General features: G+C 39.2%; 1 protein-coding gene across 3 annotated transcripts in view; it reads left to right on the forward strand.

The window, feature by feature from the left end:
• LOC132701850 (ecdysone-induced protein 74EF) overlaps nucleotides 1–14,510 on the forward strand; it is a 173,217-nt gene extending 158,707 nt beyond the window's left edge. For all 3 annotated transcript variants that reach the window (XM_060670092.1, XM_060670093.1, XM_060670094.1), the window contains one exon: nucleotides 11,678–14,510. In XM_060670092.1, the coding sequence (XP_060526075.1) occupies nucleotides 11,678–12,267 (590 nt within the window). In that variant the 3' untranslated portion in view covers nucleotides 12,268–14,510. The remainder of the gene's footprint in view (nucleotides 1–11,677) is intronic.
• Nucleotides 14,511–19,027: the final 4,517 nt, after the last annotated feature.

Here is a 19,027-nt window from a genome sequence, read left to right on the forward strand (position 1 = left end):
CGTTGTGTTTAACATTTATCTTGTTGTCTTGTCTAAAGCTTTGATATTTATCTAGGGATGTTTATGTTAAAAAAATATCGATATTATTTTCGATATAATATATCGTAATGTTCTATCGATACTTTGCGATATATCGAACATATATATCGATAGTTTTAAAATATCGTAAGTAATTTCCTACCTACTCGTATTAAAACATTAAATAGGGAAGGTTGATATTATTAATATGAAACACAACATCTAGATCAACAAACAAGTCAACTTTATTTTTAAATCCTGCAAATGAAATCAATGGCCATAGACCCAAAAGTGAAAGATTTCTAAATCTCAGTACTTCTTCTCTGAACTTTGCAAAAACAAAATTTTATTGACCCTTTTGGCTTGCAATCTGCTTCCCTGCTGTGTAAGAACCTGTGCGGTTTTTGAGAAAAGTCGTTCAGATGGAACTGAGCTAGCCACCATTGTATAACGTTGGGAACTGTATTTTATAGTCTGTCCACACTTTATTTTCAGCTAACGAAAAAGGTTGATTGTCTCTACAGATCATAAACATTATCGCATTGTTAATTCTTTTAGTTTTGCCCCCAGTAGAGGTATACGCATGTATTTCTCCAAAAACTACTTTCAATTGATCGTTGGCGTTTCAAAGACAACCCCCTATCATAGTTTTAGTATTATGCGTAAGTATCTCACTATAATCCATTGAAGACGACGTAGACGTGTTTCGAAGTATTGGGGATTGAATCGGACAAATCCGAATCAGAATGTTTTGTAACAGCGACACTGTTGTTACTTTTGAAAACTTCCAAGTAGACCGCCTTATGAATATTTTTGATGTGTGCCATCGTATTTCTCATCATTTTTTTCGAAATATTTCCAAACAATACTTTTTTTGTAGGTGCCATGTTGAAAGAATTGCCTGAAAAAGAAAAAAAATGCTTGAGTAAAATCCAAAGTCACAAAAATTAATGAAATATTTTATTTTATCTATTATATATATATCCCATTCCTAATTAACAGTCTTAGCGACTAAAACAAAATGGCCAATGCACTAAATACACTATAAGTCTCGGTTAAATTCACATTTCACGCACAAAATTTGTACTTACACATTCCATTATTTATTGTTTTATACTATTAAATAGTAAAAATGTATACGCACTGAACTGAAAACGAACGAAACCAATGAACTAACCAATTCATTGAATCAATGACTAGACAAGCAAGTGACCATAGATAGATTCTATGGTCTATCTATTATCTATGCTACTACTACTAGTGCTGCCGCGTCGCGGAGAGTATCTCATGTCTGCGTTTCGTTATTGCAAAGGCTAGTTTATCAATAATGTATAAAATAATGTTTTTATTGTTACTTAATTTGACAGTGTTGCACATTTAAAGGAATAAGTAAGTAGATTTTTGATATATCGGATGAAATATATCGATATTACATTCGATACCAGGCGTTTCGATAATATCGAAGCGATATTATCGCGTAATGTATCGATATTTTTTTAGTATCGATTTATATCGCCCACTACTATATTTGTCGACCGATTTCAGTCAAATTTTGGTTACGCCTGCAGCGTGTCGATTTTTACCACGCACGCGCACATGAATCACTTTCAAATCGGATATGGATTTAATACTGATATCGCTGTTCCAGTTCAACAAATCGATTGGCGGTAACAAATTACGTAATCCATCGCGAAAAAATGTTTTTTCTCCTTGCCGTCGATAGAAAGAAAAATGGTCGGAATCAATCTTTGTCACGTAGTTTCAAACCGTTCGGGATCTAATGTTTAGTCTATGAGGAATCTAAGCGCTGACTGTTTATTATCGCAGGCAAATATTTCGCAAAAACGGTTTATTTTCTCGTCTATTTCCGTGGTGTAATAATCCGTAGCTTTCGTTTCTCTTTTTCTCTCTCTCTCTCTCTCTACCTCTTTTACTCGAGTCGCCAGGAGAACGTAATAATTATTTCAATATCAACCGACCACAAAAGACAGGAAGTTCAAACGACTCAATCACGAGTACCAGGCTAGAGTCATTGCCCTTGAGGGAAACAACTCTCGGACCCTTTATCTTGATGAATTTTTCAATTCTTAAATTATCGACTAGGAATATATTAAGGCGAGACCAGTGCCGTACCGCCGTCGCTAGTGAAAAATATTTCATTTCGTTATATTTTATGCAAAATTCGAGTTTTACATCTCGAAAACAAAGCATTATGTCTTAAAATCGTCGATTTTAAATCCGGCGTTGCCGATACTACGCGGATTTAACGTTTCCTTATGATTTTGTTTTTGGTAATTTTCGATCCTCGCATTTCTGCAACACGCTGTGGCGTTAATTGAGGAAAAGGATGATAAGAGTACTGACTGGTGGTGATGATTTATTGCTTCGTGATAAGAGCCCCGAGCTTGTACCCTGTAGGTCACCTGCGGCAAGCAATAATGCGACACAGTGCGATGAGATAATCCGGCGGGGTAGATCGGGCGACTCCGGATGCCGTTCAAATGCGAACGTTCCTAAAAACGTTATATTAGCGATCTAATTCGACAAACCCTGACCTATCCTAGACGAAGCTATTGAAGCCGCTGCGTTGGTCTCGCTTGGCTAGGAAACCAGTTTACGGTTATAGACTGGTTTTTTGCTACCCGTCTGGGCACCTACAGAACGGATCATTACGGCGTGTGTTTTTTTTTTGTAGTTTAACCGGACAGTTTTAATGAAAAGTTACACCTCTTCTATGAAATCAAAATACGTAGTCCCCCTTCTAGTCGCTAGGTGGCACCACAGCTTTAAAGCAAAGCCAAAAAACTGTGGAATAACTTACCATTCTGTATTCCCTCTTTTGAGGGTACAATGACTTTCACCCGCTTCAGCCTTGGAACAGCCTTGTTCTGGATGCACCTGACTTTAACTCGGCCACTAATCTGCAGCTAATCTGATTGACTTGAGCCTTTCAGCCAAATCTTCTCCAAATAAACAAGAGTCCAAAGAAGCAACAACGAGCACTTCCTTCATGCAAGGCTGCATTTCATTTGATACCAGCGAAAGGCTTAACGCAGCTGAACTTCTATATACTGAACCTGAATGGTGTATTTTGCTTAAAACACATATTGCATTACTCAACATTTCGATGAGAAGTAAGGACTACCCATCCTTAACCTGTTTCAAAAGCAAGGTCGAGAGCACCCTAGCAACCACCATCAAAGCAGCCCCTACTCCTTCTGTGTTGCAGTCAGTCTCTCATTCATTTTCTTTCTACCTTTGTTGACGGCAGATTTCATCTGCACACTCAATTTAGGAGGGTTATTGAGAGGGCAATTCTTCGGCACAGGATATTAACGCAAAAGGTCACTGAGACAATCTTCGGACACACCGGATTTCAAAAAGTGTATTAATCTGCCTTGCCGTGACCCGTCAAACTTTGTGTTGGGACTATCGACCCCATAGCTTGAAGACCATTTTGCTCTAAATCCGTCTCGAGGAGCTCAACAATGACATCAGAATTAATTGAAGGGTCTAAAAAATATACTTAAGTTAGAGTAAGTGCATCCCAACAGCCATAAAAAATTCTTCATTATGTCCCAATATCCCAGGCACCTCATCCATAGCCGGACGAGGCAGACAACTCTATTTTTTCGATGTTGAAAAAATATAAAACCATATGTATGGCCGACCCCTTCACAAAAGGATTGCTTCCAATTGTGAAACACTTACATACGAGTTCTGGGGATTCCGATCGGAACTCGGACGATGAAGAAATCGTCGCCCAATTGTGAGAAAATCTCGTTGATGGGGGGAACCACGCCACTAGCGATTATGTAATCGCGGACGGAAAGATTTAATCTTTCGCCGTAGGTAGGTTCTTTCATTATCCGATAAGGAAGAATGTAAATCTCACTTGTACTTCTCCATTTAACTTCCAATAACGCTGAAAAAAGCTGAAAACACCGACGCCGAATAAAAATGAACATGTGCCACCAAAGCACAAAAAGAGGAATGAGGTTAAGACCACAGACGGTGTGTGGTAAGTTATTCCATAGTTTTTTGGCTCTGCTTTGAAGCTGTGGTGCCACCTAGCGACTAGCAGGGGGACTAAGTATTTTGATTTCTGCGAAGAGGTGTAACATATAATTACTATCGAACTTCACTTACCAGGTAAGTTCGTTTGATCATCGAATTATTATCGCCTTTTCCCCAGCTAGATTTCATTCTTTATGGCCACTTGTGCCGCGAAATCTGAAGATTTCAAATAAAATTTATCGAACGAGGCAAAAATTACCTCGCCCTCGTTCCTTAAAAATGTAAACTGTAATTGGAATTAGCAATGAACCCGCAATATAGTAAATCGTATACTTAGTATACTTGGACCAGAAATATAGTGCTTTTATAACCGACCCCGTGATTAACTTTGCCTACGGTTTATTATTCCAAACAGTGAAAACAGCCTCGCCTTACTGGAAGGATTAAAGTCAAATGCCTCCGTAATATATACGAACATATTGCAATTTAGATTAAATTCTTAAGGACCTATAAATGATATATTATAACAGTAAACTTTATATATATTATAATATTATAACAGCAAACTTTAGAAATATTCCGAGCAATCGTCGCTGATGAAAATATTCATCTCCTAATTAATCTTTTAGTCGAATTGAGAATGGCGGTTTAAAATTTCATCGATTCTTCGCGTTATGCTATGCAGTTCGAGATCGAACCCGAAGAGAGAGAAAACGCATTGGAATTCGCGTAGTTTTCGCGCGACGAAAGGCCCAAAAGCAGGTTTGTCGGGCCCGGCTAATCGCCATCGATAGTAAAAGTCCAAAAACCTCAACACAACAGCCTGGGGCACCGTCTGCGAACGTACACAACAAAGCCCACTTAGAACGAGCGCTTCTGGACATTGGCGGCTCGTCTCGGGCATGATAACGATGATGATAATAATGTTTAATGATAAATCGTACGTTGCTAGAGAAGCAGAAACAGAAATCGAAGCAAATATCATAGAGCAATGAATGGTCAAAGTCGAAGAAGTTATAAAATTATTATTATACAACCAATGGTTTTGGACACTTCTAAAGGATTCTTGGTACTCATGACGAAGTGTACGTACGTACGTTGATTGCGCACATAATACATAATACTTAACAAAACATAATATTTATCAATGGAAGCCAGTGAGAGAGTGACATAACCACAGCATAATCGGAACTTCATGAGAACAGAATAAAAACGGTCGCAACACTCTCTTGTCAGTGTAACCTTTTCAAATCTAACGCGAAAACGAGAGTCGTCCACGTATAGGTGTCGGGGGCCTACGGCGTAGCGTCGATGGGCCGGCACTGGTCGCGACCAACTTCGGGTTGCGGTCACTGGTTCATCGACACCGACAGCGCGACTTTCCGCAACTCCAAGGTCACCCGCCATTATGCGCGGCGTTGCCGTCGTCGCGCGTCTGCTGCCGCTACGTGCATCGCCGTCTCCTGCGGCCCGTCCGCTTCCGTTACGATTGTTTACACATGGCGGGGCTTCTTCTTGGAATTTACCGGCGATATCCTTGGAGATGGTGTGCAGGTATCCGCGAACCGGTATGCCTTCGGACTGGACGAGAAGTCACCGTTTTGATTTGATATTTGTCAATTATGCGCTAATTTACTGTTCAGCGTGAACGACCTAGACGGGTGTCCATTTTTTTTTTATTTGAGACTGGACCGGGCTCAATCTAAAAGTCAAATCCGACGAGAATTTAAAATTTTAAACGGCGATCTGCGGGCAAAATGGTAATTGTGACCTAGCCCGAGAGGCGAGCCTTGCGGCACGCCGCACAGTCCCTCGCCATTTCTCGGCTACCCCTTAAAATCCGCCCCGCGATCTCTAAGGTGGGATGCTGGGTGGGGCCGCGCGATTGGTCGGTTATTTCTACGTATCCCACGGCGATGGGGTGGCTATTTTTGGGCGAGTCGGTTTCGGTTTACAGGAAATCGGTCCGGTTTTTCCGTGAAATTCGCGAGTTGAAGGTTAGGTATTTTTAGCTGTTATATAAATGGACTCACGCGAGAAGCTCGAGTTTTGTGTAACACCGAGGAATCTCGACGGGCATGTTTAAATAAGAAATCCCTTCTGGCAGGGAAAATGTAATGTAATTGCCAGTTTTTAAAATTTGGTCCCCTCTGTGTGTTCGATGTTTTACTATTATTCCAAGCAGCAGGAAGCACTCTTTCCAGATATTGAATATTTCCCTGACTAGCGTGTTTATGTAGTTATTTATTTTATTATGTATAAAAGGAAACCACAAAATGTGACAAAAAAGACATACTTCGTCAGTGGACTAATTTTGAATTATTACAGCGTTATATTACAGTATATTATTGGTAAGTGTCAAGAAAGATCAAGAAACGCGTTCTCTATCCTGTTATAAGAATGTAGGGATTACAAGTATGTTTCAAATCAAAATTTGTTCTACGAATTTCCAAAGACTGCACTATAACTAACAAAATGTCTCAGATTGGAGCTGGTGCTTGCAATAGACAGTTAGATGGAAACCTACAAGACCTAGAGCAAATCAACTATATTTTTAAACTTCCAAACATATGAAGCAATTACAATTATTTAAGAATAGATTGTTTACGATGGGTTTTTTGGACTTGCATCGTCTCCTGTAGATTTGAGGGACTTTTTGACACGGAAACGGACCAAAAGCAAGTTTTTGGAGATAAAGTTCAATCCAAAAAGTGATTCTGCATTAATTGGGCCCATGGCATGACCAACATCGGATACCTGCATTTTTCACAGCGTGGTCCGAATTGCATCCATCAAAGCTTGCTCTTCTGCACGTCTGAGGATTGCAGAAGATCACCAAAACGAACTTCATAATAACGGGAAATCTTTGTTATCAGAAACGCCGACATTTCTTGGTCGGATAATACGACTTAAATGTCGCAGAACATCCTCGCCGTTATCGACATGAAAAAAAAAAATAACGGACATGAATCAATAAACACACTTGACGGTCCATTGTTCGAAAAATTATGAATGGACTCGAGAGGGAGGAAAGTTTCCGTACGTACAAAAAAAGCCTCTCGTTTGTATTACATCGAAGCGATAAGAAAGTATTCCTTATTTTACTCCAGTGACCTTGTATGTCGCCGTCCTCATTTCGCCGAACGATCGCCTGGATATAACAATACTACGTGCAGATAATTCCCTTTCGATTGCACTAGCACGGCGTTGCCGTTTTGCCACTTTGGCTTTAGTATTTTGGCTGAGGTCATGGCGCAGCAGATGCGAAACATTGATTCCTCCAGAGTGGACAAACAGGGAGAATATTGAAGTAGTAACTTTAGGCATTGTCCGAATGAATTGATGCAGATGAACAAAAGGGGTAAGGTCTATCAGTCCGCAAAGAAGGAGGCGAGTGAGGGTGAGGGAATTTAATAGGACTGAAATCTGGCGTTGCACCAAGATGTCTACGCCTGTTTTGATGATTTTGAAAAGGCGTCCAACACCAAAAACTTATAGAAATATTGCAGAACACCAATATTGGTAGTCGGGACATCAGAATCATAGCGACTCTTTACTGGAACCAAACAGCAAAAATCAGATTTGAAGATCAGCTTACAGATGCTCAGGGCTGTATTCGTATTTAGTGAGGAAATTTTCAGCGAAACTATGGATGAATGACAGGAGGGTCTAACCACAAACGGACAGATTTTAATCAACGTACGTTATGCGGACGACACCATTATAGTTACAGACAAGCTTGAAGATCTGCAAACCTTGTTGTATATGCAATGATACATGTGATAGATATGGACTAAACATGAATGAAGAAAGTAAATGTTAACGGAATTCTTACTATAGACAGCACAACGATAGAAAGACTAAGAAAATACAACGTGAAATCAAAAATCGCATAGAGGTAGCCAGAAGTGCATTTGTAAAAATCAAAAAGTTTCATTGCAGCAGAGATAAGAATAAGAATGCTTGGATGCTACGTGTTTTCTAAATTACTTTTAGAGTCAGAGGCATCGGGGGCTTTGAAATATGGTGTTATTGGCGAATGTTGAATGGACCGACAGGGTCTCCAATCTGGAACTATTACAGAGAATCAGGAGGAAATAACGAACTCTCTAAAAAGAAGAGAATCGGAATACTTTGGCCACGTGATCAGAGGACCTAAACGTGCGATGCTACAGAACATTATGGAACGAAAGATCAAGGGCAGAAAGAGTCAAGGGACAAGAAGAACCTCTTGGCTCAAAATGACGTCAAACAAACTATTCAAGATTAGGATGGCCATGATAATATCCAACCTGCGTTAGGAAAAGGAACGAGAAAAAGAAAAAGAAATCTGGCGCGGTTCAAGTAAGCCGGTCGAAAAGCATTTAAGAAAAGGCCGTTTGGCAACGCGGCGCCGTTTTCGCGTGCATAATGCATCCGAAGCCGTCTGTCTTGGGGACCTTGAGTGGTTCAACTACCCCGGCGGTAGCAGATCCGTCCCGCTCCGCGTCCCCGCCGCCGATCGTGCTCAGCCCCTTCCCGGATTGCACTTGCAGTGATATAATTATATACTGTGCGCATGCGCGGACGCGTGGCCTTGTGCGGTACTACGCGAGCGTCTTCTCCAAGCGCTTTTACCAGCGCAAACCGGGTCCCTTTTTTTCCCCGGCCGTTTTTCCTTTCGGAGTTTCGATCAGTGACGGAGGCGGCGCGTTTTGATCGACGGTGGCTTTGGTGGACCACGCCCTCGTGACGTCTCGTCCAATCGCGTGCAGGAGAACTGGGAAAGGGCGGACGCTTCGTTCCACGGATTTGCCAGCGAGAGCGGCCGAATATGATTGGAGCCGTCGGTTAGGCGAGAAATTCTATCTACGAAAATTATTTAGCGTAACCTGTCAAATATAAATAAAAATAAATGATTCCGTTCTACTGGCAGATAATAACTAAAGGACTTCAAAAACTCCTAGATCAAGTAGTACTGTGGATCGGTCAAAATAAACTTGGATTAAATATCTGGGACAATTATTAAGCGACGTACGGGGGACCGTTCAGTGGGAGTAAAATCCACAATTGAACAAGCAAGAGCAAGGCTGAGGAACGTGGTGCACGGAGACGAACTTAAAATTGAGCTCAGAATGAGATTGGTCCGATGTTACGTGTTCCCAATCCTGTTGTATGGAGTAGAATATTGGACTGTCACAGAGACTGCCTTAAAAAAACTGGAAGCTTTTGATATGTAGGTGTACAGGCGTATATTGAGGATAAGTGAGGGAAGACGAGGTCCAGGGAGAAGAAGAACATCTAGGCGGAAAAACCTACGATAGTGGTTCGGACATTCTGCTGATACGCTGTTCAGGACACCGGTAAATAAGGTATTGATAGCCAACATGATAGCTAACATTTAGTAAAAAACAGATATGGCACTTCAAGGAGAAGAATCAGGCAAATGCAGTATACGTTTGCCAAGCGGATGTGGACTTTGCGAATTTCTTAAGCTTCGGGCTTCAAATCACACTTTAAATTGCATTGGTGTAGAGCGCGCGCCACTGCATTGGCCTTCTGGACGGCAATCTCGTGCGTGTACAGATATATCCTCCGCCGGAAATTGCCGATTTACACTTGTTTCTCCGCGGAGAACGCCAATTAATCGAAGAAGGCCGGACCGCGAGGAAAGAGGAAGAACGACGAAAAATAGAGGAATACATCGGTTATTTTTGCAGCGCCCGTATATCTGGCGCCGAGTCCAACCGGCGGCCTATCGATCAACCGTAGTTGGATAAAATGAAAGAAAAAAAAAACGACCAAAACCGAACGTACGCGAAGGAAAGCGATAAAACGCAGGAAATCTATATGTAACGGAAGAGTTTCACTTGTTACGGCTTACTCTCTACGAAACGAAAGTGGCAGGGAAATCGCCTTGCTACAAAAACCGCATCTCGACGGATGCATCGTCGCTGTTTTTTTTTTCTTTCCCTGGTTTTTACCTACTCGTACCATAATGACTCAAAGTTACTCATCGCTGCTTTTTTTTCTCAAGACCACGAGATTTTTAGCTTTCCACAAAGTTGCTAGTTCACTAAATAAAACACAAAAACAAAATTAAATTTACAATCAAAAAATGTTATATTATTATTATAAATTATTTTTAAATTTTCCAGATCCTATTCACTCTACTGTGCCGCACTCTGAGATTTTACTTTTTTTTTCGAAAAATTAATAATTTATAACTTTTTTATAATAAAAAAACAGAAGGAAATAAAATAAAACAAAGCCTCTCTCAAAATATCGTGCTACGACTTATAATCGTTATTAAATAAGTTGTTGAATGTAGGCTTGTCCGTATGTGTCTAATACAGGGTGTTTTCTAATTGAACGTATCACATTTTTAAAAAAATACGCCAGTGGCGGGCGTACAAAATTTCCCCTGTCTATTTTGGCAGATATTGATGGTAGGCCAGTTCTCTTAAAATATAAAATATTTTCTTACAATCTGCAAACATTTCTAAAGAAATTCATTTTTTTGATTTGTTCAATCCAAAAAAATAAAAAGCCGTCAATCGTTATCGTTAATTTAAACAAGAATCGTTTATTATTATTATTAATTTCATTCGAAGTGTAAAAGTAAAAAAGTCTTCTAATTTTTTATCTGATTTGACCAGTGACCAGGTGACCTACTTAACGAAAATATTAATTGTTCATCATCAGTCGTGGCACGCCACTGATTTCCTTAAAAAAAAAGATATTTGCATTCATTTATGAGCAGACTTGATCTCTTAATTTTTATTAGTTCGTTTCACGGTTTTCACTTAAAAATGAAAACTAATTTCTTTGCATGCTGTCATATTAACGATATTGTTAGGACCATGCAAAGAAGAGGTTTTTATTTTTTAAGCGGAATGTGGATTGAAAAGAATGAAGAAATGAAATTTCCTTAGAAATGATCAGAGATTGTAGGAACAATTTGTATTGTAAGAAAAATCAGTGGCGCACCATCAATGTCTGCCAAAATAGACGGGTGAAATTCCGTATGCCCACCACTGGTGTATTGAAAAGAAATAATACCTCTTGATTAAAATATTTACAGTGGTATTGCAAATATTAACAAAAAATATTTTTAAAAACTTTACCATCATCTCAAAAGTTAAGACGCACTCTTAATTATTAACATTCAATTAGAAAACACCTTGTACAATATTTATTTACACTTTTGTGTTTAATACAATGCCATTGGAACAACCATTTGGTCTGTACTATAATTTCCTTATAAAAATTAAATCTAATTAGGGATACGTAACCCGAGAAAATTATGTTATGTTAAGTTAGCATTCTCGAAAAATCTGACCTTGCCCCAGATATTCAATTATACCATTGAAGAGCTGCAAAATGATTTATTGCTCAATCGCCTGAAGGTATAAAACTACCCCCAATAATGAAGCGTTCGTTGTCCCAGATATTAAATTCCAATAATCAAATGCTCTAAAATTAATTATAATTATTTCGCAATCACAAAAGAATCTGACGTTTTCCCAGGTATTCGATAAATCCATTGAAAAGACACGTAGGAGAGCTTTTAAAATGTTGTGAGTTATGTGAGTTCACATATACACCATCAGGGTAAGGTTCATATTGGAAACCATGTGACTTGTTTTTCCTTTCGTTTCAGATCTGGACCCGTACCAAAACTACCTTCTGCAGCAGCACCACCACGCGCAGCAAACCCACCACAACATGCACCACCACCATCACCCGAACGCGTCGCCGTTTACGACGCCGTCGCCGCCGTCGCCGCCGCCGATGCGACACTCGATCCCTACGTCGGTGATCCAGGCGGCGACCTCCAGCGTATACGACGATCCCTACCTGTTGGGTTTCTCGCCGCGGAAACTGAAGAAAGTGAAGAAACAAAAGATGGGCGAACCGGGCGCGGTGAAGAGGAAGAGCAGGGAAGGTTCGACCACCTACCTCTGGGAATTTTTGCTCAAGCTCCTCCAGGACAGGGAGTACTGTCCGAGGTACATCAAGTGGACGAACAGGGAAAAGGGCGTGTTCAAGCTGGTCGATTCGAAAGCGGTGTCGAGGCTGTGGGGCATGCACAAGAACAAACCGGACATGAACTACGAGACGATGGGGAGAGCGTTGAGGTACTACTACCAAAGGGGCATTTTGGCCAAGGTGGACGGACAGAGGTTGGTCTACCAGTTCGTCGAGGTGCCCAAGGACATCGTCGAGATCGATTGCACGGGTGCGGCGTGAACGTCGTCGTACTCGCGTCCAGATTCCTTCTAGGTGGGGTCCCACCCACTTGCCGATAGTACAAGGACTCGAGGTGTGCGGGGTTTTGCAAACAACGAAGCGTACTTTTTCATTGATCGAGATCTCAATACACGGGGCGGGTAGTAGCGGGACTGATTTTTTTTTATTCAGCTGCATCTGGAACGGTCGTGGTCGAGTGAGTTATATTTTAAGGGTTATGGTTCTCCCGGTGCGAGTTGGACCAGCGTGCGCGCGTGGCCGCCTACCGCGGGGGTTTTAATTAATCGTTGATTTTATTGGGAGTTTTTCTTTTGCGAACCGTTGTGAAATGTTAACGAGAAATATAGGCGAATTTGTTAAAAATGTTTCGCGACGAAGTCGGAGGAGGCGCGCAGGAATATATAGATATATTATCATCTTAAAAAAATTATCGAGAATACTGATACGAAATGTGATAAGAGTTATATTTTGCGAAGCGACTTGGAAATTATAATAGGGCGTTGTCGTCTGCCGGCAGCGGGGCGTCTCGGCGGAACTTTTAAATATAGTTGCTGACGCGAGAAACAAATAACTAGCGTCGAGTGGGGATGGATTTCTGGAATACAGTCTTTAAAGGTTTTTCTAATTTTTACGTTTTTATTGACATTTTTCCCTTCAATTCCGAATGCTCGAATAGGGCCAGCAAAAATGGGAAATAAAGGTTGTCTATTATTTATTTATTTAGCTGAAACTACCAAAATTAAATACTGTAGACAAAGCAACTGAGTTCAATTACCACTTTTATGCTTTTTTTTTATCGAAATGTTTTTCTCGAATCCGCAAAACTGGCGAAAATAGTTCCCACGCTTGTTAATTTTTCAAAGAAACTTCCACTGGCTTTTGGATTCGTCCTGGCTAACGTTTCGCCAATCATCCTGTCGACTTCATCAGCTCTGAAGACGCCACCGGGATGATTGGCGGAACGTCAGCAAGTTCGGTTCAACAACAAACTACGCAACAGATTTGGACAAACAGAATTTATATTCCTTACCAAAATTTAATTTTTCACACCCCCCCTAGTTAATGTCTTCAAATTTTACGTGAGCAATATGAAAAAAACTATACAAAAAATATGTAAATCATTGTGCCTTTATAAGTTCATCACTACGGTTTCCACTCGAGGCGTCCCGGGCTGATTTTTTATACGGCCATTGGCATGGCGATGTTTTTGAAGCGGTGCTTTTATATACAAGAAAAAAAAAAGGCAAATGAGACTGTAAGGTGCCTAGAATAATAAAAAATGATAGGTCAATAAGGATATTAGCTCTCTCGAAATGCATTTTTCTTCATCTATCTGTCCGGTTTCATTTTTTTTTTGTTTTTCGTTTGTTTGATCTCACAAAAATGTACACTGGCACAAATTTTTGTAAATAAACCGCGCGTACTTATTTGCGGGGCGGGCGGGGGCCGTTTTTTAATTTTCACATGTAATTTAGTACGGTTAGGTGTACATTTTGTATAGTATTTATTTTAATTTTTCGAAATATGTAAACCAGCGAGGGCCGGCTTTCCTTTCACGTTTGTAAAAAAATCTTGTAACCTTCTGTGATGTGTATATTTGTTTTTAGTTGTTTCGTATATACATATATACATTGATCGATACAAAAAAAAAACGTGTACCTAAAAATGAATGTGTCTTTTTGCGGAACCTAAATAGCTCAGAACAGAATCAGGTGTTTTACTCAGTGAAAAAAATTTTTTATACGAACCACAAAATGAGTAACCGTTAACGTTTTCTAGGTTTAGGGAACATAATTTTTCGTAAGTGTAAAAGAGAATCTATATATATATGTGCCCAGCCGTTTTCAATGTAATGTTGTTCTCATAACGTGCGTACGTGTACGTGTTACTGTTCAAAACAACGTCCAAACGATGTGATATACGTGCTTGAATGTCACCCCTTTAGATAATAGTTCATTGTGGAGCCGCGGCGGCGCTGCATGTCCGCGCGCGCAAGAAGAAATCAATGTCCTGTCAAAACACGCTAAACCGTATTTAACGAAGAGAGACAAAACAAAAATATTCGTCGGTGATACACAGATGTAACAGTTTTTTTTTTTCGTTTGTAAATATAGAGACTAGATTTTTATTATATCGCAGCAAAATACCTATTTTTAGCCACTAAAAAAAGATTCTAATTGATTTTTAAAAACAATTGTATAGTTTTATTTAGGTTAAGAATCAGGTACTTTTATTATATATAGTTTATTGTAATATTTTGTCTTTTAAAAAATATAACATTGGAAATACTTACGCGTTTTCGTCCACCCAACGGCGTAGAAAAATATTAACTGCATCCGTCAAATGATGAAAAAGTATAAAACGCAGCGCCATCTTGGAATTAATAAGTTCTACGCTCACAGAAGAGTAAATTTCAATTCAGCCAGATAATAAGTCTTTTTTTTTGTGAGAAGATTTTACCGAAAAATCCAGTCGCAATTCACTAGCGGTCCTTTCAGGGTGAAATATTGACTGTGCCAGGTGCCAGTAAATGCTTGTCACGATCATTTAATTCGCTCTGGTTCCCGCTTCCGGCTCTTTACAATCTGGTGTGAAATCTGAGTCATCTGGGTCGGAATTAGATTCCTCTGATTCTCACGATATGACGTTTTCCAGTTCTTTTGGTGCGATAGATACCGGTATGTCTGGTCCACGAGGAACTGTTCGAATAGGAGAGTCAAGATACAAAATTTGTTTCTTATTTTTTCTGTTTAATCCTTGAACATTCCTGGACTCTCGCCATACCATAGGAACTCCTATGCTTAAACTCTTCTTTCTACCTTTTTGTCAGTTATACTTCAGCCCAAACGCAAAAAATTCCAGGACTTGTCTTGGTCGCCAATTTTTACTCTAAAGAAGTTATGATTTGCCTTTGCTATACTACGACATAACTACCACAGTTATTTGGACTGCTCGCACAACTAGAAATACGCAACAACGAAGACAACAGCCGTGAACGCGGCAGCACGACAACCAATAGAAACCAAACTGCGCATAAGCAGCTTACAACGCTGTATTGACGCTTCTGCGCCAACTCTGTTGCTTTGCAGAGAAATCTAATATTGTCCAGTGTTGCCAAATAACAATTAATTTCATTAAAATCAATTTATTTAAAAAACACGCCTATCATGAACCATACATATTCATGTCATAGGTATGTATATTAATGAAATAACATTTTTAATATATAGAGCGCCATAAAAAAATGACACTATAGAGCAAAAATATTGCGTGTTTTGGAAATATACAAATAAGCAAACAGCTTTCAAGATCAGAGTTTATTAACATTTTCTATTTTAAATGTAAAATACTTTTGAATACTATCGCCGTACAAATGCGACAGACAACATTTCGAGACCTTCTGGACATTACAAATAAATATACAGGATAGAATCGGGGAAAAGATACTCTCCTGTTTAAGGCTCCTTCAAGGAAGAAAATATTGCATTACTGATGAAAGATCTTTAGAGCTTCTTCTTCTTCTTTAAGTGCCGTCTTCGTTGCGAAGGTTGGCAATCATCAGTGCTATTCGTATTCGTGACACAGCCGACCGAAATAGTTGGTTTGTGGTGCACCCGAACCAGTCACGTAAGTTTCTCATCCATGAGTGACGCCTTCTTCCTACACTTCTCTTCCCTTGAATTTTTCCTTGTAATATCAGTTGGAGTAGTTGGTACTTTTCTCCTCTCATGACGTGTCCAAGGTACTGACGTTTACGCTTTTTTACCGTAATGATAATTTCTTTTTCCTTTTTTATCCTTTTCAGGATTTCCATGTTGGTCTCTTTATCGGTCCATTTTACCTTAAGTATTCTACGGTACAACCTCATTTCGAACGCCTCCAGTTTCCTTATGTCCAGTTTCTTCAGAGTCCAAGCCTCTACACCATAGTACAGTACCGACAAAACATAGCATCGCACCATTCTGATTTTTAAATCCAAGCTGAGATCGCTGCCACAGAGCACTCTTTTCATTTTCACAAATGTTGTTCTCGCCTGTCCTATTCTAGTTTTGATTTCTTCAGGGCAGTCATTATTTTTATTTACAATTGTACCAAAGTATTTATAACTGTCAACTTTTTCTATGGAGTGGTTATTTATATGAATTTGTGAATTGTTTTGTGCTGTTTTTGATATTATCATAAATTTTGTCTTTTTTACGTTTAGTGACAGTCCGAACTCTTCACTCGATGTATTAACTTTGTCTACTGCAATCTGTAATTCGTTTAGGTTGGTAGATATCAGGATCGTATCATCCGCATATCTTATATTGTTGATAGGCACTCCGTTAATTTTTAGTCCTTTCGTTTCATCGTCCAATGCTCGTTTCATTATTTCCTCTGAGTAAAGGTTAAATAACATCGGTGATAGCACCCCTGCCTAACGCCTCGACGGATTTCTATTTCTTCGGTGTTATTCCCTTCTATTTTTACCACTGCTTTTTGATTAAAATAAAGATTCGTAATAATTTTTATATCTCTGGTGTCTAAGTTCTTCTCTTTCAGAAGCTGGATAAGTTGTTCGTGTCGGACCCTATCGAAGGCTTTGTTGTAATCAATGAAACATATATAAAGATCCTGATTCATATCCATACATCGTTGGACGAGAACGTTCAAGGCAAATATTGCTTCTCTTGTGCTTAAGCCGCCTCGGAAACCGAATTGAGTCTCGCTGATATCGTGTTCTAATGTTTTGTATATCCTGTGATGTATCACTTTCAGAAATATTTTTAGCGAATGACTCATTAGACTGATTGTTCGAAAGTCCGTGCATTGCCTTGCATTATGTTTTTTTGGGATAGTGACGAACGCTGATAGCAACCATTCCCTGGGTATAATACCTGTTTTGTATATGGTGTTGAACAGATCTGTTAGACTGTGTATGTTTTCCTCTTCTATCAATTTGAGAATTTCAGAGGGTAACTCATCAGGCCCCGCAGCTTTTCCATCTTTTGTGATTTTTATAGCATGGATGACCTCTTCTTTAGTTATTTCCGGTCCACTGTTTTCTTGTTCTGTTACTATTCTGTTTATATCTCTCTCATCATCGAATAATTCTGTTATGTAATTCTTCCATGTTCTTAGTTTTTCTTCCATTTCCATAATAATTTTGCCATTCTGGTCAGTGAGTATTGACGGTTGTCTTTTTTTCTCTAACCCTGCCAGTTCTTTTACTTTCTTGTGGACATTGAAGCTGTCGTGCTTTTCTTGAAGGGCTTCTATTTCGTCGCATTTTCTTTTGTAGAATACCTCTTTTGCTTCTCTTATCTGTGATCGGATTCTTTCTGAATATTCTTATATGCTTCGTTGTTGTCTTTTACACCACGTCGTTCGTTCATCAAATTCAAAATTTCTTTAGAGCTTATGTTTCATTTAATTGCATATCCTTCGTAAGATTCGTCAAATCCAATAATATGTTTTACATTTCCCAATTCAAGATCAAAAGCCTTGTTTTGGTCTAGATTAAAATAATAAATATTTATCCATTGTTTTCCGGCAACTTTATTGAAATATTATCATTTTGTTGATTGACTGAATTGGTCTTCCTATGATCGACTACTTTCAAACATTGTACAAAACTTGGTTAATTAGAACAGGTCGACAGCGCTTTTGATGGTTGAGAGCTGATTGCTTTTTCCAAAAAAACGCCATAGTTTTGCTCTATCGCGTGTTTTTTTTTTTGTTATTTTATTAATATACATACTTAAGACATGAATATGTTTGTTCCATGTTAAGCATAATTTTTATAAAATTAAATGTGATTTGGCAACACTGGATAGTATTAGATTTATCTGCAAAGCATCAGAGTTGGCGCAGAAGCGTCGATACAACGTTGTAACCTGCTTCTGCGCAGTTTAGTTGTATTGGTCATCGTATAGCTATTCGACCAGATGGACCAGATGCACCGATCCCTACCGCCCCAAAGAAAACTAGAAAAGGTCATATTGTCAGAATCAGAATCACACCAGATTGCAGAAATGTTTAATCAGAACGAATTTGCACCTTCCAAAGGATGCATTCGAATTGTTGGCGTCCATACTTCGTGACAAGCATTTACTGGCATCTGGCGTCACTGCTAAAAGGAGTTATGTCATTATTTTACTCAGAAAGGACCGCTGGTGTATTGCAACAATATTCCTTACTTAGTTTCAAAATCAGGAAATGTGCCGTTTATAATAGAAGAATTGACTCAAGTGAGCGTGCTCTAAAAGGACTTCTTTGCAGAAAATAAACTAAAAAGAACATCAGTGGATTTCCATTTCCATTCTTTATTTGTGAGTGGGATAGTCGAACATTGAAGCCTGGTAGCAAAAATGTATTATGAGAAACCTCAGTTGACCCCAAAAAAGTTTTACTTCTTCCTCTTCATATCAAACTTGGCTTGATGAAGCAGTTTGTTAAACCCCTAGACAGAAATGGACGTATTTCAAATATATGTGCGACAAATTTCCAGATGTATCTCATGCCAATATAAAAGAAGAGTTTCATTTAAAGAAGTAATTGCTAAGTTTCTTGGGAACTCTTAACATGAAAACTACGAAAGTATTGTTCAAAATATGTTACTTTTATCGTCTAGGTTGCAATATGAGTTTGAAAGTCCATTTCCTGTTTTCACACTTGAACTATTTTCCTGAACATCTTGGAGTAGATAGCGAAGAACAGGGAGAGAGGTTTCGCCAAAACATTAAGGAAATGGAACGGCGATATCAAGTCAGATGCCCTT

Source organism: Cylas formicarius, unplaced genomic scaffold (genome assembly GCF_029955315.1).
Source record: "Cylas formicarius isolate icCylForm1 unplaced genomic scaffold, icCylForm1.1 PGA_scaffold_5__7_contigs__length_24384050, whole genome shotgun sequence".
Taxonomy (NCBI): Eukaryota; Metazoa; Arthropoda; class Insecta; order Coleoptera; family Brentidae; genus Cylas; species Cylas formicarius.